Genomic DNA, 24278 nt, shown 5'->3' with positions numbered 1-24278 from the left:
CACCCACAAGGATCACCGAGTCCAGTTCCTGGCCCTGCACACACACCCCAACAATCCCACCCTGTGCCTGAGAGCATTGTCCAAACACTCCTGGAGCTCTGGCAGCCTTGGGGCCGTGACCATTCCCTGGGGAGCCTGTTCAGTGCCCCAGCACCCTCTGGGGGAAGAACCAGTTCTTCTTCTGGGAGAAACTAAAAATCCTTCCTTGACAATTCCCATGCTACTCATGGAATCCAGAACATTCATCCATTCTGTCAGTTGTGTCCTTAACAAGCTAAAGAATCCTACTCTATTTATTTCATCTGCCTTATCAATTACAATCTACTATTACGAGAGAGAATAGGTATTTTATTTTGGTTTTATTCACAACAAATTCAAACTCTGCCTCTTCTCCATTCTAAATTCTCCACCTTTTCCACTGACCCTTTCTTAACTTCATCTTCCCACAATTCTCATTTCAACACTCCATTCAAATCAACTTTTTATGACTTCACCTCTTTCCCCAGCTGACATAAGCATATTCTGATCTCTTCTCTCTGGGTATTTTTGTATCTATCCTTGCTCTTTTAAAACAAGAATGTTGATAATCGAGACAATGGCTTTATTTCTTTTACCTTCACAGGTGATACCATCTGGTTGAAGCTGATAACCAACAAAGCAGGAACAGACGTAACTGGATCCTGTGTCTCTGCACTGCTGAGAGCAGGGACCACCACCTAATGGATATGTTAAAAAGTCATGTAATTAAGAGGCTCTTCATAGGAACTGAAACATACCATTAATTAACAGGATACCTGATTTATTTAGAAAAGAAGTTAATATACATATACAGAAGAAAGAAAGGGCTAAGCACAGAAGGCTCTAAAATAATACAAGAAGGGTTGTTCTGATAGAAAGAAAATACTACAGAGAATTTACACAAAATTTGGCTCATCATTAAGAAAACTTTTTCTGATCTTGTTACAATAGAAATTAATACTAAAAATATTTCATATTCTAAAAATAGAGAAAAAGTTATATACTTCCAACAACAAATATTTGTTTTAAGGCTGCAGATATTCTTAGTACAAACAGAACCCATCTCTGTTTTTTGGAATGGCTGGAGAGGCATTAAACAAAAGGTCTGAGATAGGCACAATCCATGTGAGCAATTGCAGCTATAATACATTGTAAGTACTTTATAAAATAGCTTTTTAAGTACAACAATTTCTGATGAGGACAGGGGCATTAATGCACCACTGAAAATTAGGTGAAACCGTAGTTTTGTGGTTGAGGTCAACAGCCTCTGCTCTCTGAATCTCTGCTAATACTGTGAGCTCCATCCTAGCAGTAAAATCTGTAGTGGAGTTGCTAGAAGAACAGAATTTCCCCATGTAAAATGAAGATGCTCCAAAACAAATTGCTGGAAGTTCCGCTGTCTAGGAAATTTAAGTTTCCCCTGGTAAAGTTCAGAAAATTACAAGTACTTTTGGCATGCCAAGTTTATCAGAAAATACACTGTAGACAGAACCACTAATTTGCAGCTCGCAATACCAATCCACCTCCTGCAGGCAGCTGATTAACTGAGAAATACAACAACTGATTACATGAGGAAATAATGCTAGGAAAATATGTAACACGTATTTCTATGTCATCTCTTGTAATTAGCAACTGGAGACAAGGAGGAGAGGCACTGTTGACTCTGGTTCACTAATGACCTGGTAGATATTCCCATTCTCTCCAGAGTGTAACAGCTGTAGAACACGGAGAACAGTAAATAACTTTTCAACTGGAATATAAGACTATTAAATTGTTTATATCCTAAATACATTTCTGAGTTCCAAAATGCTGGCAGAAAAGAATGAATCACTGCTGGTTTAGGTTTATAGATATGTAAATCACGTGGCAAGCAATAAATCAGAATACTTAGCAGAGCAATATTTCAAACACACGTTTCCAAGGAGGCAGAGCAGCATGACTAATCAGGACAATAGCCACTTTTGTCTTCCATTTTTTCAGGTGATGAATCTCAAACAGAAACAAGTTTAATTTCATATTCAAACACCCTGATCACCCCAAGAAAAGATTAAAAGATGCACATATTTAATATAGGATCATCATATTCTGAAGAATCCAAAGTACTCCACAGGTTCAAGGATGACACTTCTGAGGTATTCCCACTAGAAGTTAAGTAGAAGTTAAATGTATTGTCTCAGCTTCAGCTGGGTAAGATGGCCTCCACTGTGAGAGACAATGCCTCCCTTGTATTTAGGAACTATTTAGGCATCACATAATGGCCCATTACTCCTTGGAAAGGCTCTTCCTCAATGTTTTTTTTTACCCATAACTATCCTAGCAAAAGACTCTGGCTAATCTCTAGATCTAATTTGGCTTCACTTTATTGAAAGCAATCACGAAAGAGCTGGCTAGCAGGACTAGTCACCTGACTTACCTCTGCAGCCATCATGCAGATAAGGATCTTCTTGGTCTAGTTCCTCCTTTGAAATTTCAACTAAAAAGAGGAGAGATAGGAATTAGAGAAGAAAGCACTTTTCTTCTCATTGTAAAACAGTGCTTAGGATAGAACTCACACGAGGGTTTTGGACAAACCAGGACAAAATTAAAAAGCATTATTTACATATTTTACAGCTATTTCTTACTTAAATTTGACATTCAAATGCTCATGGCCATGGGGCATTTTCCATCTGACTGATTCAATATGAAAGTCACACTGTGATCATAGACTACATGTGGACTGAGATTTTCAAATGCAGGTTCATGATGTCAGACTTTTAACCAGAGCTTAACCTCATTTTCATAAGGCATGTTGTTGAGGCATGCTTGGCTTCCACTGACTTTATAGTAGCTTGGGGTACTCAGAGATTTAATGAAAATCAGATTAACCTCAGTTACTTCTTTAGGTTTCATTTCAAAAGGAACTCCACACCTAAATTTTTGGGCACATACTTATGGTATTCTTTCAAATATATACATTGGAGAGTTTTGATCTGTGATACTCCTGCCACATGCATGTATCCCAAGAGTCCATTCTCACCACATGAGGACATAAAAGGACCAAACACATCCTGAACCCACTGCTTCCCCAAAGAACCAGCTAACGGTCTTCCTCCAATCCTGCCACTTTGAACACAGGGGCAAAGGAGGGTTGGTAGTGTGCAAAAACACAATCCCAAAATACTCTGCTTACTAGGAAACTTAGGCTCGTTTCAGTGAACGTCCATGAGCCCATTCCACTAGCAGTCACTTACAAGCAAGGGATGCATAGTAGATGTGAAAGCAATGTTTTCTGCAATGGCATGAGGCTGGGTTGGTTCACTGAATCCTCAAGCCATAGGAGCACATTTCAGTTACACAGAGCTGATGAAATCAGTTTGTCCAAGTCTGGATGGATTTTGTACAGGCCTCTGGGGACATAGCACCAGAGATCACAAAATCAATTAGGTTGGAAAACACCTCCAAGACTATCAAGTCCAACCTGTGGACAACACTTATATGATTCGGAGAACCAGCTTGCCTTACCCCTGCAGCAGAGTGCCCTTCATGCACTGCTATGGCACAACAGACACAAGGTGCTAGTCCAAAAATCTGCCTTGCAAAATGGAGCCTCATCTCCCCTTCACAACTGAGAACATTGTCCTGCCCTGCTAGTGGACACAGCCCCAACTTTGCAATGCATAGTGGCTCTGATGTGTGCCACAATAACCATATTAATGATTGCTGTGTGCGTCACTTGCCCACAAGGGCAAGCAGAGAAATACTCTACGCCACGCTCGCAGTTCTCATAGATGACATATTTCTCATGTCATGCAGGTACATTGCGTATGCAAATTTCTGTTATTAGTAGAGATGTCTGAGTACAAGGAATATACTAGTCCAGTCACCTCAGCCAGTGCCAATGGACAGGGGCAATTCCCCTGCTGAGACAACAGCACACACAGACAAACTGCCTGAAAGGGGATTTCCAGATGTTACCTGATAAGGGGGACATTGAGACAAGCCAGGCTTGAAAGACCTGGAACAAGTCTGATAACATGCTGGCTCAAGCAGACCAGTGCAAGCTTTTGTGATGGGGCTTGTGTTTAAATGATTGATTAGGATGATATCTCCCAAAACCCATTGCTTGTGATCTGCCAGCGAGATTGCATGTTTTCAGTGCTCGGAGGCCCATGAGGGGGGCAACACCACACAGTATGGCTTGTCTGCAGTTTCAGATCTGTCTGCTAAGTGAAAAAGGGGGAAAAAAAACCCAAAAAAATGAAGGTCTATAAGGGTCAGTCTGTACACATTTATCCTCTTCAGCTCTGTGGACTAGGTATGGAAAAGGGCGTCAGGAGCTGCTGCCATCCAGGTACCTCTCTTTTTTGGTAATATCGAAAGAAACACACTCCTGGAGATCTTTAGTTGTCCCAGACAGTCCTGGCATTTCAAACACCCCTGGTTTGTGGGCATTTGCCTCTCACACAATGGCAACATTTGAATTCTGCTGAGCTGGGAAAGGCCCTCTAGCTTTTTTAACACAATTCAAAGAATTGGTTGTTGATTTTCATTTTAATTAAGCATTTATCAGTGGGCAAAATGCCATTAAATCTAATAGCTTATATTCACCTTCCAAGATAAGATCATTAGTTGCCAAAATAAGCTCTCTTACATTTAAGCTCTGACACCAGAAAGTAAGCGACCTCTTTCCGCCTCTTGATTTCAACAACAGCCTTTCAGCTATCACTAGCCAAAAAAATGAGCTCCAAAACAAGCATCATTAAATTATTCAGATGAGATGTCAAATGAGAGGAATTCTAACATAAATAATTTAAAGTGCAAACACTTCTTGTACCTGTATCATTTTGTGCCTCACTCTTTTAAAGTCTGCTATAAAATACCTGGCTCTTTTTTAGGAGCATAATCGCTGATGGACAGATCAATGCCTTCTTGACCTTTCCCACAGCAAGTTCTGAAGACAATTCCACACTGATATCCTATCTTCGGGTTGGGTTCACAACTCTGTCTGTGAACTTGGGCAGCTTTTCCCAGCAAACAACAGTAACAACATGTCTGTTAAAAAGAAAATGAAAATATTAACAAAGTGAAAGCAATGCAAGCTTTTTCAATGCTGTCAGTAGTCGTGTCATCTTGGCACTGACGGAAAATTTTCTGCAAACTCTTTAAGAACTCCTGGTATACTTGGGCTTGAATTTCTTAACCTGCTGTGGAGTTCAGTGAGCTCTGCATCTGGCCAGGGTCCAGTTCTCAGAAACACTGTCTGTGTGAAGGTGTGTGCAAGCTGCTGTGGAAGACCACAACACTCCCCACATGTATATGGAATTTCATTACTCCCTGCCTGCACAGCCTGGATTCAAACACCAGCCAAAAGTGGAAATTCTTCACACCCCTGCTTCCCATTTGTGTCCAGTTTAATTAAAACGGGATACAATCAATGAAGTGTAGGACTCAGTCTGACTGGAGCTGCTTATTCAACCTCTTCCCTGAATAAACAAACAACTCATCCAATGTTTGTGTTAATAGGTCATAAAGAGGAGCTATTTTGCTCTGAAAAACATAGTCAAACACTACTTAAAAGCATCACTGTCCTGATGTGACTTCCAGAAGTAACACATGATCTGTGTCTTTGAGACCTGATGAACTGCAGACCTGGAACACACCACAAGCATGCACAGGACAAGTTAATCCCATGGAGGCTTCCTTTATTTTAAATTGAGAGGATGCTTCTCATTTATTCAGTTTTCTTCCTTGCTGCCAGAAAGGAGCAAAAGTCTTTGGTTCTCTGGAACTGGTCTGCCAATTGCTACTGTCACATGAAAACAGATTTAAGCTTTTTTATTAGCTTTGTTAGTCTTCCAGACTCTATTTTGCTTGAAAAAAATAGCCTGCACCATTAAACAGAAGAGATGGAATATAAAATGACTAAACTTTCAACTAAATTTCTATACTTTGGTGCTTTAAGCACCACACCTGCTGAAAAGAAGGCAACTATGAAATGCTTTTCCTTATTTTGAGATGTCTATCCCTGCCTATATTCTAAGTTTTCCCTTGTAATGAATTACATGTTTCTCTCCCTGTACTGAACTGAAAGGCACTTTTAAAATTTAGAGCAGCATGAAGGTGAGGTAATAACAGCATCCTGAAGTATGTAAGTACTCCATTTTGTATGATGTCAAATACACGACAGAAGCTTTTCCATGCTGCAGATTGCTGTAGGGCTGGAACTCCTCTCTCCTAACCTCATCTCCTGGGATGTTGTTTTCATGCCGTCCCAATCTCTAGGATACATGTTTTCCCTCTCTTGTTTGGTGAGATGGTTCCTACTACCCACTTTTTTACTAGTTTCTCCAACTACTTCCATCCAATGGCAGATGCTCCAGTTTCATCCTATTATGTCTGGGGTAATTCCATCTTTTCTGGCTTTTTTGGATGACTTTAGAAATAAACCCTTGATGATTGCAACTTTTCTCAATATTTATTCTAACATATCAAGCAATTCCCTGAGGCATCCATCTCAAAGTTCTTAAATCAGATGATAATTTTGTTAATTTTCAATTTTCACAACCATAAATTAGAAGACAAAAGTGGAAAGTGAGCTGAAGATTCATTACTTGACTTAAACCTGCATACTTTGGATAACCAAATCTTATTTAAGTTATTGAATAGGCTGGTGTTTTGACAAATTGTGACATATAATTCTGGTACCCTCACTGGCTTCTGCTGGAAGACTCAGTCTACTTCTTTATCTTGTCACACGATGTTCAAATCGGGAGTTACAGAGTTTCTCTTTTTTTTTTTTTAAGAGTGATCATTAATCTTGCCCTTTTTGAAGTGTAGAATAGCCTTATGTCCCTTATTTCTTTCAGGTTGAACCACAACTTGAAAAACCTGTCTCCAGCTGATGTGAAACTTCAAGTACAGAGCTTGCTAAATCTTGCAATGTCTGTAAGACACTATATCTTCAATTAACATAATTGTGTGCCCTGAATCATTTGTTCCAACCTATATTTATTCTAACTGTGCACAATGCATCTCGATTTAACATCTGGAGAACGAGAATAATTCATGTTTGTATACCACAGCCAAAATGATCCAGAGATGGAAAGTGTCAAGTGCTTTCTTAACTGGTGTGTTGGTTCTGCACAGCCAAGTTATTGGTAGTGGTGGTATTGGTAGAGGTGGCTTCTGTGAGGAGCTGCTGGAAGCTTCCACCATGTCCAGCAGAGTCAATCCTTGGTGGCTCTGAAGATGGACATGCTGCTGGCCAAAGCTGGGCCAATGAGAGATGGTGGTAACACCTCTGTGATAACATATTTAAGAAGAAATCAAAACAAAGATAGTGGGGCAGTTTTAATTCCAGATGGAGAAGAGGAGGAGGTGAGAACATGTGAGGGAAACAACATGGAGACACCAAGGTCAGTGAAGGAGGGGGAGGAGGTGCTCCAGGCACCGGAGCCAAGATGCCTCTGCAGGCCGTGGTGATGACCATGGTGAAGCAGCTGTGCCCCTGCAGCCCATGGGGATCCACGGGGGATTCAGAGATCCACCTGCAGCCCTTGGGGGAGGTGCCCATGCCAGAGCTGGTGGATGCCTGGAGGAGGCTGTGATCCAGTGGGAGACCTGGTGGAGAGAGGGGCCCTGCTCCCAGGCTGGAGCAGCCTGTCCTTGGAGGACTGCACCCCGTGGAAGAGTGACCCATGCCCCAGCAGTTTTGGGAGGACTGCTTGCCTGTGGGAGGGACTCACACAGGTTACAGCAGTTGTGGGGGGACTACTGCTTGTGAGATTGGAACCATGCTGGAGAAGTTCACGGAGAACTGTGTCCTGTGGGAGAGACCCCACAGTCTCACAGGGGAAGGACTCCTCTCCCTGAGCAGCGGAAGAAAACCTCGGGTGATGAACTGACCAAACCCCCATGCCCTGTCTCCCTGTGCTGTCCGTGGGAAGGAGGGATGGGTTGAGGGAGGAAAAAGTGTTTTAAGGGCTTATATTAATTTTCATTATCCTCCTCTGATTTTGTTAGCAATAAATTCACTTTGTACTTCTAACCTGAGCCTGTTTTGCCCTTGGAGTGTTTTCTCTCAGTCCTTATCTCAACTCATGAACCCTTCATTTAATTTTTCTCTCCTCTGTCCAGCTGTGGCAGGGGAGGGTGAGCGGCTGTCGTGGGTGCCTGGCATTTGGCCAGTGTCAAACCATGACAACTGGTATTTATCATTACTGAATTTTCCGACCGACCCTCACAGCTTCTACACTGGCAGTCCTAAATGCCAGCATTTCATGACTGAAAGAAGATGGAGAAGCTGATGAAGAGCACTTTCAGGACTCTGTAGACCTGGACACAGCTCCACATATTTCACCTGTGAACTTGGAAAGTCACCTTTTCTTTCAGTTCTCCCACTGTAGAAAGGGAACAGCATAGCAGTGATAAGGAGACTAACGTTCATGGCACACTCTGGAATTCCAAGACACAAAGCAGCAGGGAACTACCACTAGCACTATCTTGGTATAATTAATCACAATGTTTCCTTTTCCACACCAATTTTCTGGGCTATTGGCCTGTTCTGAAAGCCTTTGATCCTTCAGTCAGGAGTGCAGTCTAACCTTCATATTCATTCAGTTCTTGAGGTGTTTGCAGCCATTTTCCAAAGGCTGCCAGTTGCCTGGAAGCAAGTTGTGATGACCCTTTACTTATTTGCTAGAACCACCACTGCCTTCATGGATGGTACAACCTAACAATCAAATTGTTATTACACCCTTTCACTGCCTGTAAGCCTCTGCTTCTTAAGTCACCCTAATAATAATATCACTTTTTTCCCCCTGGTATTAGCAAAAACCCATGCAGCTTCAAAGCCATGTCTTGCTCCTCATGTGTGGATAGACAGTGGACAGCTGTGTCCTACCTGAAGACCCATGATCCCTAGCCTGCCTTCTCACAGAAAGGAGTAAAGAAGTAAAGTTACATGTCAGAAATTTGAAGACTTATTTTTGGTGTGATTAGGAATCACCTGAAATTCCTTAGATGAATAAGGTCTCTCAATTATGTAAAGTTTACAGTAGTTTGACAATAGCTCTTATTACTTATGTTTGGATTTAAGTTGTCAGTTTTGGTGTGAATCCTGTACTAACACTGCTTTTGGTATCTGTCCACAAGAGGTCTCTCCCTTGTTGAAATCTGTTAGATGCTAACCAAAAACTCACTAATAACTCCAAGGAGTTTTCCAGAACTTTTAAAGAGCTAAACGAAAATTAAAAATATGTTCAACAGTCCAAAGCAATAGAATTTATGTACTCATCTACTACACACAACCAAAATATTCATGACAAAACTTTTGAGATAAGGACGAATCTCAACTTTTGAAAAGTACCTATGACAAATTTTGGGGAAATGTCCAAGCACACTAAAGGTGGTCAAATTTCTAGAAGCTGCACTCCTTTCTGCAAGGCTGCTGTGGTACAAACTTCCAGAAAATAATTTCTACATGTCCTGTACCAGCACCATGTCTGGAAATTGATTGCTTTCTTTTGATGAAGGTTTTATAGATTAATGATTCATTTTGCATCCTTTCTTTTTCTTTCCCAAAGCTAGAAAAACTATCCAAACAACCAGAGGAGAAAATTCTGCCCATTGTTTCCTATGCCTATTGCCTTTATGTGTAAAAGCCGAGGCAAATGTTTTCAAAATATGGTCTTTTTATCTTCTTTCCAATCCCAAGTTTTGGATTCAAAGGAAAGATCAGCTGCCTCATTTGCTGCAAAGTGCTGCAATTAATCCTACTAATTGAATGACTAAATCATTCTTTCTGCTTCCTTGAAGGAGACAAAGAAGATCCGAAAGATTTTCTATGTGACCTAAGCTAAAAAAAATGGACAAAGTTAGGAAAAATGAGATTCAAGTTTGTTTACCATAGCAAGGCACATCTTCCAGTCATTGTATGTCTCAAGGTGATCAGATTCAAAATGTAGTCAACATACGGAATGATGAATTTTTCACTGATATTAGATCATAAGTCACCTATGTCCACCATGGATCAGAGATTATCTTCAAAGATACTCCTACCTCAGAAAAGTTATTAAGTGTAGGATATCCCTGTTAGGGAATGGAAGGGCAGAATGTGACTCACAGAGATTAATTAACTCGGACTATGTTTATACCAGTAAATTAAACAGGGGCAGAATGTGGGCTCAGGGCATTACCCCACAATCACCTGTAATGTTTAAATATCAGCAAGCTCTAGTGGCAACACTCCATCAGATAAGGCTGAAGAGTATTCTGAGGCCAGCACAGCCCTTCTGCACTGTGTGTTGCAGGGGAAGGACAGCAGCTACGTGACAACTGTGCTGAGCCATTTCTTCTCAGGGCCAGAGATCAAGGCCCAGTCCACTTTGTTTAATAATAAAGATATCACTGTCAAAACCTGCCATCTTTAAAGAAATCTGGCCAGTTACAAAAACATCATTAAGCCTTCCTCCTCACGTTGACAAGCCTACATAAGGAAACATCAGGCAATTGGTGGGTAAGTGGGTTTCCTTGAACAGCTGAATTCTGGTTTAGAGTTGTGCCATGGCATGTGGTTAAAATAGTACTGCTGCTAAAATCCTGTCTTTGGTAACAAACACTTGGATCTGCAGAGTCCTCACCATCAGTCCCTCTTCATCTGCTTAGAGCCCTTCGAAGTACTGATACAGAGGGTGAAATATTATTTTGTGCCACATTCACATTGAGGGGGATGTGCTTCCCAGCAGTAAAGGCCGCACACAGAAATTCCTGTGCCAAGAGCAGGCCATTCCCTGGACATCATCAACAAGTGATGTATGGCCCCTCTGGGAGACACAGTCCACTGGGGACAAGATAATACCACAAGTGCAGACAGACTCAGGACAGCCCAACAGAATCAGCTTCATCAGCATGTGCTACCTTCCTCCTATTCCCAGTGAGAACCTGGATTACTTCCCAGCTCTAGAATCAGTGGCATCCCACTGACAGCAGCAGATCAAGACAGCATTTTGAAGGATATGAAACTTGTCAGTCAGACATTGTCTGCCATTTTCCATATAGCAGATTTTTTATTTTAATTGAATGAATCATTTAGCATCTTGGAGCAGTGGGAAGAACTAAAATCACGCTCATCTGTTCTAATCACCATGGAAAGAAATCCATAACAGGACCAGAGCTGTTCATGACTGGATCATGGTCAAGGTCATGATCTTACTGGTGGAACTTTCTTCCAAAAATATTGTGAAGCAAGGTATGACTGTGCTCCCTTTCAGGCAGTGAGAGACAAAGACAGCAATAAAGGTGGAGGGCAGGGCACAGAATAACTGCAGATGCCAACAACAGGCATCTTTATTCTGATATAAAATGCTGGTATCAGAGGCTTACAGATCTCTCCATCAGCTGTAAATCAAAGTCATGTTAACTTAGAACACTTACACAAGATGGAATTATAAGTACCTTCAGAGGATTAACTTCAGTCCTACCCCTTTGGACCACCAATATCAAAAACCATTGAGTCTGACCTTAGGCCATGCTGCTTTAATGAAAGCTGAAGTCTGAAATGTGTCTGAGTTTCTCACCCATCCCTCACTACAGCATTGACATCTTCTTTTCATGCAAAAGTAATTTCCTGGCTAATTACTTATTCAAAATTTTCTACCCTTTTGCATTCTCCCCTCTGCCTCTGCTAAAATGCAATGTGACAGTCTGCTTTGCTGAACAGAGCTCCATTTCTCAAAGAGAAGGACAAAGTGAACAACCTTAACAGAGACATGAGGTGCAGGCAGGGACAAACTGTCCACATGCAGCAAACCAAGTCTAACGACCTTCAGGGTCAACGCTAAATAACCTCAATTCCACTTCTTAAAGACAAACAGGAGTAGCTCTGATGTCTCACCTTGAAGTATTCGGCTTCACAGGTGGAGTTCTTGGCAGTATCACACTCCTCATGCACGTTGGCAAATTCAACCCCATCGGAACAGGACTGCTTCTCCAGCTGGCTGCGGCAGCACTGCAACTGGGTCATGCTGCCAACAGCATGGAAGAAAGGGGAGAACAATGTCACATACGGGTCACGAACAGATGATACAAATTTTCACAATTAGTACTTGTGCTAGTTATGTGGAAAGGGGTTTCTGTGGAAACACAACGTAAAGATATTCGCTGGGAGTAGTCAGAATGTCTGTGTGACATGTTTAATGCAGTTTCATTGCTGATCTACCTTGCAGTCTGTCCTAACAACTTTTTTAAGCAAATGAGTAACTTCAGCCACACCTGCTTCAGGGCTCAAGGCCTACAGGGCTACATTCTGGCATGTTTTGTGACAGCTGGTGGCTGGGGAAAGGGAGAAGTCAGGCCCTGGATCTTGTAAGAGCCCACAGTCCCAGTCTACCTGCTGCCTCAAATCAACAGGTATGGCATGTGGAAGGAAGATCAGAGCGTTTTTCTGTGGGACACCTGGAGATAATAAAGAGAAATGAAGATACCAAGGGAAGTCACAGTGAGAAACAGCAGAGTGTATTGCAGCAAGGGGAAAAGAAAGACAGGGGTAAGAAGACTATTACAGGGCAGAGAGACGCAAAGAGGAGACAGGATAAAATTGCGCAGGAAACTAAGTTTTGTCACACTGCTCATTAAATAATTCTATTTTATCTCAGTGTCATTGAAAAAATAGGAAACTTGTTCCTGCGGGGAAAAAAATCTGCACGAGGAAGCTCTGAACTCCTCCAGTCCGGTGCTACTGTCACCTGAATACAAAGCCCAGTGAAGATCTCTCTCCTCTCTCCACTCTGCTTTTATGGGTAACTCTGCTCTGCTGGGTAGTTTTGTGGGTAAAGCTCTTCCACCACTACGTTCTGTAATAGACACTGGGAAATGCAGAAAAAATACCCTGTACTCCTAAAAATCCTCTATTCCACTGTTAAACATTTTAGTAATATCAGGAAGAGGTGTGGGTTAGTGGAACTACTGGCTTCTCCTACCATAATCTAAGTGGCTTACCATGCATCCCCTCTGGAGGGGCCTTCCTGCTCTCCAGGACCACAGGATGACCTTTCAGCTCCCAGGCTCCCTCAGCTCTAAGGCCAGGCAACAAAAAGCAGGGAACATGTGGGTACTGGGCTGAGATTATGCATCTCTGTGCATGTGGGTGAGGCCAGGTTGTCAAGATACACTCCTGAAGATTCCAATTACTATTAGTACATGGGCCACTTCCAACCCAAAGCACTCTAGGATTCTACAGTTCCATGATTAGTAATGGTCTGACTGTGCAGTTCTCACTTGGACAAAAACAGCTATGAGATTTCAATGCATAGGAACAAAAACTAGGATAAAGTCATGAACAAATTATTCAAAAATGGACTCTAAAGTCATAGCAAGAAGTTAAGCCCAGGACAGTAACTTTATTTGGCAGGATATTTGAAGTTTTTGATATCTGATTTAGTTCCAGTTTGGAAGAATATGTAGGTTTTTTGTTGCTGAAATTCCCTCTGAAGCAGGATTTCCATTCCCTGCCCAGCTCTGGGGTGGTCTGACTTTCAGGGCTTTGGAAGCCTCTAAAACCTGAACTCCAAGCCCAAGAGCGTGGGAGCTGAGACTTTCCAGCCTCTTTAGCCCTCCTGATTCTCTTGAGGAGCTAGATATGTTAGCCACAGACAAGCAAACAAATAAACAAACAACAGCAGTCTTTCAGTAGATCTGTTTGATTCCTGGTGTGGCTTTCTTTTTTCAAACACAAGCCAACTCTTTGAAATCTCTGACAAACAGGCAATTTCAACCAAAACAGGAAAGTTTCTTAAAATGTTTCCCACAGCTGCATTCATAAGTCGTGTGGTCCAACCCAACTGTAATAAGGAATTAAACATCAATTGAATACTGATTAAAATACCATGTGTTCATCTGAGAACAACAACAATAAAAATCACACTTCATTGCCCAAATCCTGCAGCCAAGCTGGAGTGGTGGCAAATATTGCTTGAGACTCTAAACACTAGTATGGCAGTAACAGAGGCAGAAGTCCTTGAAAGACGGCAGAGAAAAATGCTAGAAGTACCTGCACAGTGCTGGTCTTCCTTCTCCGTCTGCACACCAGCCCTGGTGCTGCCATTTGCCAGAACCCACCACACCCAGCTCGGCAGGCTCTAGGGAGTTTGAGATGAGCAGTGTCTCTCCCTTCCTTTCCTAAGTCACATGTGTCTCTCTGGCTTACAGCTAATATATGCTCACTTTCTAGTCCCCAGCAAGGTGAAGGAGCCATCTCTCCTGGCTAGGAAGACATCTAAATTTGTCTCTTGGTGTAAAACCTTCCAGGTGTCCCTGTGTACCATTAACAGTCTATGGACATTACAATATTGGTCTCTAAAAACAGAAAAAGTTTTGTGAGTTTGGGGTTTTTTAAATTAGGAGTAATACTTTAAAAAGCCAAAGGCTGCTTTTTTTGTTATCTGCCTTATTCTGACTTTCAGTTAAAAGACTGCAATAGAATTTTACTGAAAATAAACAGGTATTCACAATATGGCAGATACTGTATAACATTAAATATTGAATCTTTAGGAGCATGAGACCTCATAATTGATATTCATTCAGGATATTTCAAGTAAAATCATGCATCTCTGAAGGATGAGTTTTATTCATGGCTCACTAGTGAACAAAAATCACCAAGACATTTAAAAAATCCTTATTGTTTCAGATGTTGATCTAGAAGTTATCTCACTACTAGATAATTTGATTATAAATCAAGTTAAGAAATCATGTTTTATATTCTCACTTTTACTTTCTGTTAAATTTAACCAATGTGGCTGATTTTCATGGAGTTAATTTCCAAATTAAAATCTACACACCCACTTATATCCACAATCTTTTCACATTTATTATTCTCCTGTCTAGAGGATGCACTCCTAAACCAGCACCGATTTCATAATCACCTATTTTTTCACTTCTTTTCATAAAAGCATTAAAATTTAACTGTGTTCTGAAAATGTCTTTCTTGTCAATCTACTTTTATTACCCTCTGTCTCTCTCATTCCTACTTCCTTCAAGCTTTGTCAGTGCTATTCATGTGTACAGGGGAAGGTCTTGGACAAAATATCAAAATTAAGAAGAATGATCTTGCAAAAACAAGCTGGGTCTTCCAGCCTTACATTCTTCAGTCTGAATTCTTGCAACACTAATAAATAATGTTATTCCTGATGTAATTCCAGAAAGGCTACACATTATTAATGGCATGCAAATACCATATGGAGATAGTCTGTTTCTGGCACAGGAATTAAGTTCACTTGCTAAGAGCTCTGTGCAGGGGAAACTCTTCACTTGGAAAGGAAGACGACTTACTGGACAGGTCGAGTTCCAAAATTAAATGGCAGCTCTTTCCAACTGCTGTGAGTTTAACCACACCACAAGAAAATGAATGAATGGGAGAAGACCCACTGTGATGACAGCCAGACATTACTCATTAAAATTCTACACTTGTATTTACTGAGTCACAAAGACACAGAGATAAACACTGACATTGTACAGAGAGATAATGCAATGAGATAAACTGGTGTGGAGCAAGAAACCACAGTAAGAGATTGCAGACAGTGGGCCCAGAGCCTTGTTTCAGCTTAAACACAACGGAATATGAGCAGCCAGACGGATCTTTGGAACTTGTGAACTTCACACAGGGTCTGGCTCACCTTGTGTAGGACAAAAAAGTAAGGATGTCTGTAGTTTGAACCACACAACACTCAGCAAGTGACACTCACACAGCTGGCAAGTCCCTCAGGAACCACAAGGGACTGTGGGAGAAGAATACAACAAATATGCTGGAACCCAGAACTGTCACCTTTGTTTCTGGGATGCACAGCAGATACAAGAATGACAGGGCTGGAAACCAATTCTTTCTTTACTATGGAAACTATTCTTTCTTTACACATTTTCCCTGTGAGGGTAGTGAGGCCCTGGCATAGGTTGCCCAGAGAAGCTGTGGATGCTCCATCCCTGGAAGTGTTCAAAGCCAGGTTGGATGGGGCTTGGAGCAACCTGGTCTAGTGGAAGGTGTCTCTGACCATGGCAGGGGGTGGGACTGAATGATCTCTAAGGTCCCTTCTAACCCAACCCATTCCATGATTCTCTGATTAGTATGGATGTATTTTAAACGGTTGGGAAACGGCCAAGGGGATGCAATCTAACTCAGTAAGGCAGTTGGTTCCTCACACAAACAAGGGACACTAGCAGTGGGCTTCTTTTGAGGGAGGGACTGAATCTGAGACACCACTAAGTTATTACTATTCTAAACAGATGATTCAAAACCAGCGTGTAAATTCTTTGAAAGCATATTGGAGAAAGTACTCACATCCAATCTCTTCTGTGTTGCAATCTGCACAGTAACTGCAAAAAATCCCTTTTATTCCAGGAACTTTATCAAGCCCACTCACTTCAGAACGTGTTTTCCCCTATAGTCACCTGCTAACCTTGCAAACTGAAGCTGAAATACGCAGGGGAAACAACTCCTCCTGGCATCAGGGGATATGGCTTTCCACCCCCCCACTTTTCTAGAGTACTCGAGGTCAGATGGTCAACACTGCACTGCACTAGATGGCCAGAGGACCCCAGCTGGGGTTTAAACCACCACAGGAATGCTGACATGTGGCCCCCAGCAGCTCCCACTGCATGCAGGAGTCTAAGTAGGGACCAAGTCCTTTTGAAAATCTGTGACCAATAAGGCATCCTGTTTCTCAATCCTCTATTTTCACGTGCCTAGACCTCAGCAAGGGCAATGAACCCGGGTCTGTTCCCGTCTTTGTGCAGCAGAAATAAATGTAGAACATCAGTGTCATTACCCTCACGTGCCTGCAAAAAGAATCATGCTCCCTCAGTGCTCATTCTGGCTCCAGTTACACCAGCAATTAGGAGTAGAATTTGTGTCTGAAATGGCATCCTAAAGTGATTTTTCTGTACCTCTCACAGCTATGCCATTTTACAATCATAACTGGAGTAAAATAATATTGATGTTTAAAAAAGTGCTCCAAGGTGCCATTTTTAGTCACTTTTAGAGTAAAGCCAAGCTTAAGGGGGAGCATGCAGTCATGAATAAATGCAACTGAACTGAGTTTATCAACTTAGGGTTTTGTCAAGGAGCATTCATACCTCTCACAGAATACGTGCATTTTATTTTACTATTACGATTTTCTTAACTACATCTCAGTTATGCACAAAAGCTAGATGAATCATTACTGAAATTTTTCCCCAGTTCCTATGAAGTCCTAGTGAGTCTCTAAAATGAAAATCTTTGGAAGAATAAATTATTTACAGCAGAATCTCAATTCATATTAATCAAATCACGATTAAATCATCAAGATACTCCCAGATTGTTCAAGAAACTTGGTTTCCTGTTTCTCCTGCCTCTGTTTTGTCTGTAGTTCTTATGACTCTTCAAGTATTTCCTAAATTGGCATTTATTTCCTATCTGTCAATTCTTCTGCATAAGAGACTGCTTTCAATGCCAGTATAAATGCAAAAGTCAGAAAACATGGACAGACTTCCCTGGAAGACACATTGTTTCTGTAATAAAGATCAACCTAACACTTCTGTAACTACCAAGGTTAAATCACTTTGCAATCCATTTGAGCACAGGGGAGCAAAGTAAAGTGTTTTAAACACGAAGTTCCCTTTGAAGCTGCCTCTCAAACTACCAGTTGTTAGCTCTGCTAATTAAATGTAACAAGCGCATGTAACAGCAAAAATGATGCAAACTATCACTGACATAAAAAATATAAATACCATAAGAGATGCATTAGAATCAAAATCTTAATTAAACATTTGCTTCATTATTTCATTTGGTCGATTACCAAACAGAAATATCCTATCAATTCTCAGTAGAATTAAGAAATCTGTTCATTAACTGAAGGGTTCTATTTTCTACCATCAAATACATTTAACACAATTAGAGAAACACAGAATGGTTTGGGTTGGAAGGGACCTTAAAGCTCATCTCATCCACCCATCCTGCTGTGGGCAGGGACACCTTCCACTAGACCAGGTTGCTCCAAGCCCCATCCAACCTGGCCTGGAACACTGCCAGGGACCCAGGGGCAGCCACAGCTTCTCTGGGCAACCTGTGCCAGGGCCTGCCCACCCTCACAGGGAAAAATTTCTTCCTAATACCTAACTTAAACCTACTCTCTTTCAGTGTGAAGCCCTTGTAAATAGTGTCTCTCCATCTTTCTTGTAGGGTCCTTTCCTAAGCTGGACTAACTAGGAATCTCCTTGAATCGCTCTGTGGGGGAACTTAAAGCTTAAGTCAACTAAGGACTGCAGGACAATTACCTGTGTAGCACCACAAAAGGCTGCCTCACATACATACAGACATATGTACTTATTCAAACCATAGATTAGTCATGTGCAGAATCTGCTGTGTTTCGTTATAAACATTTGCCCAGAAATGTGGCCAGGTTCACAACCAGCTTGGTGACATTAGTGCAGCCACACTGAGATGTCCTGACTGCAGGCAGAGCCCAAGCCCCATGAGTAGAGCACAGTGGGAAAACCTCTGAGTAAGAGACAGCACATGCCACATGGGTTAGGGCTGGGTGAATCCACACTAGACTGACAGCAAAAATTAAAAGGACTTGATGGACGAAAAGTAGGTACTCAGGAGGTACTCCCCAAGGCCACACATGGAATTGAAAAGCTGGGATATAAGAGTTGGGTGCTTCATCTTGTAAGTTAGCTTTAACACCTGCCATTCCTATGGTTTCACATTAAAGTACAAACTGTGTTTTAATATATAATATGTAATTATGTACCTGCATTCTCTAGACTCGGATATTAATGGCAGAGAAGCACATATTCTGTTTTTATTTGCCCATTCAACACCCTTGTCACAGCATTCTTCCACTGACAGATCTGCAGAAATGAGGAAAGAGAGAAAAATACAATGCATTTAATACAACCTTAATATATGGTATTGTATCTGCCAGTTAAAAAAACCCAAACACAAGCAAGTCAGTTTTCCCCTCCCTGATTTACACACAGAACAGGGCACCCACACAAAAAGCAGCCATGGCCAAACAGAGCACCTGTCAGCACCTTGCAATAAAGCCTAGTGCTGGAGATTTTCCTTCCTTGGTGAAGAAAACTGCATTTTCCCCTAACCTTTCACACAAAGACACAGCCTAGGGACTGATACACCTGCAGAAACCAGTTCAGATAGTCCTACCAAATAAAAGGGTCTTTGGGATTGCACTCCTTTATTATCAAAAGCAGCAGCAGTAAGCAACCTTTTAAAATCCTGAAGAATACAGGATAAATCAAATACCTGATATGAAAGACAGATGAGTCTCATTACAAGTAAATTTGCAGAACAATTTTTTTCCTGAGGTTATTATCCAGTTAATCTGTTTTCAATCTTTTACTCAGAAGTATGTCTGTAAATGCAAAAGTACTGTAGAGAGGAACAAAAAGGTATATGGTATTTTGATCACTTAACATATGAAAGAAAAATTAATCCTGTTACCAACTTAGAGCAATGCTGAAACTAAGGGGAAAACCACACTGAAGGCAATTATTTGTGTAGAGTATATTTTTACAAGCTTCTAATTTAATAAAACTGAATATTGTTAATGAACTGACAAGCACTACAGGTTTGCTTCATATTCCAAGTGCAAAAGTTCACTGCACAGCAGGTGTATCAGAACTTGGAATAAAACATGAGTCACACTTTTCTATTAATTACCTTGTAGTCTGAACACTGAGCAGCTCCTTGTGTAACAAATATGCAAACTGTGTAAAAACCCTATCCAGTTATCCAGAGGGACAGCTTTCTAATAATTTCTCTCAGTTTCCTAAGTTTTTTGACTGATGGCCCTGACAGGTTTCACCTGCGAGTGCTGAGGGAGCTGGATGATGACACTGCCAGGCTACATACAAGGATCTTGGAGCTCATCTTGAATGAGAGGAGATCCTGAAGGATGGAAGAGAACAAGAATCTCCCTGACTTCAAGAAGGACAGGAGAGAAGATCTGGGAAACTACAAACTGGTCAACCTATTACAGAATCACAGAATCATTCGGGTTGGAAAAGACCTCTGAGATCATCAAGTCCAGCCTGTGATTGATCCCCACCTTGTCACCCAGACCAGAGCACTGAATGCCATTGTCCAGGCATTCCTTGGACACTTCCAGGGATGGGGACTCCACCACCTCCCTGGGCAGCTCCTTCCAATGCCTGACCAACTTTTAAATGAAGAAATACTTCCTTATGCCCAACCTGAACAACCCCTGGAACAACTTGAAGCTGTTCACCCTTGTCCTGACCCTTGTTCCTTGGGAGCAGAGCCCAAACCCCACCTGGCTGCACCCTCGTGTCAAGGAGCTGTAGAAAGCAAGAAGGTTCCCCTTGAGCCTCCTTTTCTCCAGGATGAGCCCTCTCAGCTCCCTCAGCTGCTCCTGATGCTCCAGACCCTTCCCCAGCTCTGTTCCCTTCTCTGGACACTCTCCAACCCCTCAATGTCTTTCTTGCAGTGAGGGGCCCTGAACTGGACATAGGACTCGAGGTATGCTCCCACCAGTGCCAAGTACAGGGGGAAAATCACTGTCCTGGCCCTATTGGTCAAACTATTTTTGGTACGGGTCAGGATGCCATAGGCTTTTTGCCCATCTGGCACACTCTTCTCATTCTCTGGGAAGGTGATAGAGCAAATCCTTCTGGAAACAATGTCCAAACACATGAAGGACAAGAATGTGCCTGGCAGAAGTCAGCCTGGATTTATGAAGGGTATATCATGCATTAAGCATGATGATTAAGCATATAGTTAGTTAATAACCTCACAGCCTTTGACAAGGTGGTGGCTAGCTTAGCAGATGAGGGAGTGGATGTTGTTTCCCATGACATCCGGCTTTCAACACCATCACCTATAACATCATCACAGACAAGCTGGCAATGGACACTTCAGGTAAGTGGACAGTGAGGTGGACATGGGAAAGCAGTGCATCCTCCACCAGCTCACAGATCATACAAGTCTGGCAGGAGTGGGTGATGCACCAGAGAGCCATGCTGCCATCCAGAGGAACCTGAACAGGCTGGAGAAATGGGCCAACAGGAACCTCAGGAAGATCTGCAAAGAGAAATGCAAAGTCCTGGTTCTGGGGTGGAATAAGGCCTATGCAGCAGTGCACACTGAGGACCTGCCAGCTGTAAAGCAGCTCTGCAAAGAAGGAGTTTGTGTCCTGGTGGACTCCAAGCTAACTGTAAGCCAGCAATGCACTTTCACAGCAACAGAGGCCCACACCATCTTAGTCTGCATTAGACAGAGCACGGGCAGCACATGGAGGGATGTGATCCTTCCCCTCTGCAGAGCACTGACGAAACCACACCTGAAGTGCTGTCCAGTCCTGGGCTTCCTAGTTCAAGAAGGACATGGACCTGCTGTACTGAGTCCAGTGCAGGACCTCCAAGACAATATATGCACTGGAGTGTCTTTCATATGAGGAGAGACAAGAAGAGCTGGGACTATTCAGTCAAGAGAACAGAAGGCTTAGGGGGGGATCTGATTGGTGTTTATAAATACCTGAGAGGATGGGATGAAGAGGGAGCCAGACTCCTCTCCATAGCGTTCACTGGCAGGACAAGAGACAATTGACACAAATTATACCATATGAAGTTCCACCTGAATGCAAGAAAACACTCTTTTACTGTGAGAGTGCCTAAACTCTGGAGGATTTCAAGAAGTCCCTTCCAAACTAAATGATCCTGTGACTGATTACTTAATGAAAAATAAGTAAGAGCCTTCCATCTCTTTGTTGCTGTGCTGCACAGAGGAAGGCAAATCTCATGTACTTGTTTTTTATGGAGAAGACGAAGTACAGAAGGATGAAATGCTTTGCCCAAATTACACATCAAGCTGGTGGCAGAACAGAGAGCACACATGATTGTCTCATCCTTAGCTTTGGTCTGAGCACATCTGAAATGAACACACTTCAACAGGCAGCCACATTATATTCAAGACTACATCTTCACAAATTACTTCCTGCAGAGTTTTGTAAGGACAAGCAACTGTCTCCTCTGGCTACAGCAGTTACAAAGCCATCATTCTTAGGTGCTCCTGATGTAGGGCCATTACAGCCACCTTCCATCTTTCTACATGCCCACCTCCTAACTTTCTGCAGTTATTAAATAAGCTGAAATATTTAAACTGTTCATAATCACTCTGACACACATCAGAGAGAGTTTGTATCTGCTCAGCTGGCAGATATTCACATGTAGGGAAGGCAAAAGCAGCTGAAAGCAAGTAGAGAAGGTAATTCCCTCCAGTAATTAAGTTGCTTGGTTTTGGTTTTTGGCTTTTTTTTTTTTTTTCAGGGAACAACCTATATTCCCATTGTGATTATAATTCAAAAATGAAAGAGTTAAGTGAGATTTTAGGATGCATCAGTCATTTTGAGGTAGGTACTCTTAAGGCAGTTATCAATTCTCCAGTGCAAAGCTCTGGAGTATTGCACAGAATTCTGGCTTTCCCTGCTCAGAAGAGACTACAACAAAATGAAAAATGCATAAAGAAAGATTAGGAAGATTGTCAGGGGAATCAAAGTCCTGCTAAATGAGGAGAAACTAGGAGAGACAGACCATTTTAAGCATAGGTAAGTAAAACCCATGAAAGGACAGGGTTCCTGTGAACAAATATTGCAGTATTACAGTATTATTACAGTAAAAAATAATCAAGATTATGGGATCAAGTAAACCAAACAAGTTTTAGTAAGAAAACCATTATACTTATAAACAGAATTACAATTTAAGTGTTAGTTTATAACAGTGCTGTGTACTCTATGACCCAGGTCGTTCTTCTAGTTTTACTTATATACCCAAAATAACGGTCAAAATTCTGTCATTACTAAGTCAAGGCAATATTTCTCTTGAATCCTTCAGTGTGTCCAGAATTCATGCCAATGTCTGAAAGCTAAGTGCAATTTATAATGAATCAGATTAAACCAGTCTAGTAAATAACTATCTGCCTGAAATCCATGCATTTGTGTCTAAGCTCCTCTTTGGGAATAGGGACCCTGTTCGGGGCCCTCCAGCTGACAAGTATCATGTGCATCAAATTTCTTACAAAGGATTACAAATAACCTTATTTTTAGTGCTGCTGTCTGCAATCAATCTTAAGTGTGTTGAAAAATGATACACATTTAACTGAAATGCAGAGCTGGCTGCAGGTTTTTGCAGGGCTTTGTGCAAATAAGTCTTTAGCCAAGTTCCTCCCCTGAAGGACAATCCCTGGCTCTGGACACCAGCTCTTCCCTCCAAGCCCTGGCAACACACCTCTACTCCAACCAAATAACCCAAGAATTCAAAGCAGGCCAAGCTAAGCAAACTTGTCTGTAGGAGTGCATCCAGACAAAGAGAGATCATGGAGAGTTTGTTGAAGAACTGTGGTCCAGGCTCATTGTTTTGGTGACATCACAATTCATATCCTCCAAAGATCCTGCCAAACATCTCCTGAGAATAGAGGGAAGTGAAAAACAAGCAGTAAAAAAAGCACTCCACCCTCAAGGCCATTCTTCTAAAATGTAACAGTTAAACAGTGGAAAACATTTTCTCTTGGCTTTGCAGTTTGGTTTTAAAATGGTAATTCATGGCCAAATCCCTACTCTTTCAAAATCTCAAAGTGTGTGTCTCACATATTGGGTGTCAACTTTTGATTGCACTAGAAGTGATTCTATTTGGGCACTAAGAGTTGCTAATGAGTACTTAGAAACAGGACAGACTTACCATCTCCCAGCTGTAGTTTTGTTGCAGATTCAACTGTACACACACACATTCACGTGGCTCCCACTTGGAAACCTTTGAGCAAGAAGTTCATACTGAGGCCATTTGTGCCTTCTAACACTCTCTTCAGGGGACCAACAGTACAGAGAGGCTGTGTCCTCTCTGCAGCCTCTCCTAACTACAAGTTGGTACTGCAGGGTGGGCAAAGAATCAGACAGTGGGAAGCAGAAGGTAGAAACTACTCTGATTCTGACATCTCAAGGAATCTCACTGAAAAGAATGGGGTTTTTTTCTTGACTGTAACCACATGTTTCTTACTTCAGCTGGTGGGCTCCTGGCCCACCTCAGAGCTACAGTGCCAACAATGATCAAGTAGGAACAACATTACTGGTGTTCCTTCAAAAATTTTGCCAAGTGCATAATGTTTCATGCTAATCAGCCAGAGAAATCTCAGGCATCCTAAAGATAAAGCCTTTACAGGAAAGGCTGATGATATCATCTATGTTCAGATTAAATGTACCCTTTTATTTGGAGGGAGAAACCCT

At 41.9% G+C, this 24278-nt stretch overlaps 1 protein-coding gene across 3 annotated transcripts in view; it reads right to left on the bottom strand.

Moving 5' to 3' along the window:
- The window catches only part of FBLN1 (fibulin 1), a 77922-nt gene that overhangs the window by 43505 nt on the left and 10139 nt on the right, over nucleotides 1–24278 (bottom strand). For all 3 annotated transcript variants that reach the window (XM_042050912.1, XM_042050910.1, XM_042050911.1), the window contains exons 2-6: nucleotides 18777–18876; nucleotides 11891–12020; nucleotides 4878–5049; nucleotides 2432–2491; nucleotides 615–716 (exon numbers count right to left, since the gene is read on the bottom strand). In XM_042050912.1, coding sequence (XP_041906846.1) covers nucleotides 615–716; nucleotides 2432–2491; nucleotides 4878–5049; nucleotides 11891–12020; nucleotides 18777–18876 — 564 coding nt within the window. The remainder of the gene's footprint in view (nucleotides 1–614; nucleotides 717–2431; nucleotides 2492–4877; nucleotides 5050–11890; nucleotides 12021–18776; nucleotides 18877–24278) is intronic.

This window comes from Corvus kubaryi, unplaced genomic scaffold (assembly GCF_017639235.1).
Source record: "Corvus kubaryi isolate FWS band 111438036 unplaced genomic scaffold, C.kubaryi_AGA036_p1.0 74, whole genome shotgun sequence".
In the NCBI taxonomy this organism is placed as follows: Eukaryota; Metazoa; Chordata; class Aves; order Passeriformes; family Corvidae; genus Corvus; species Corvus kubaryi.
Note: the sequence above shows the minus strand (reverse complement) of the source record. Positions and strands in the feature narration are given on the sequence as shown.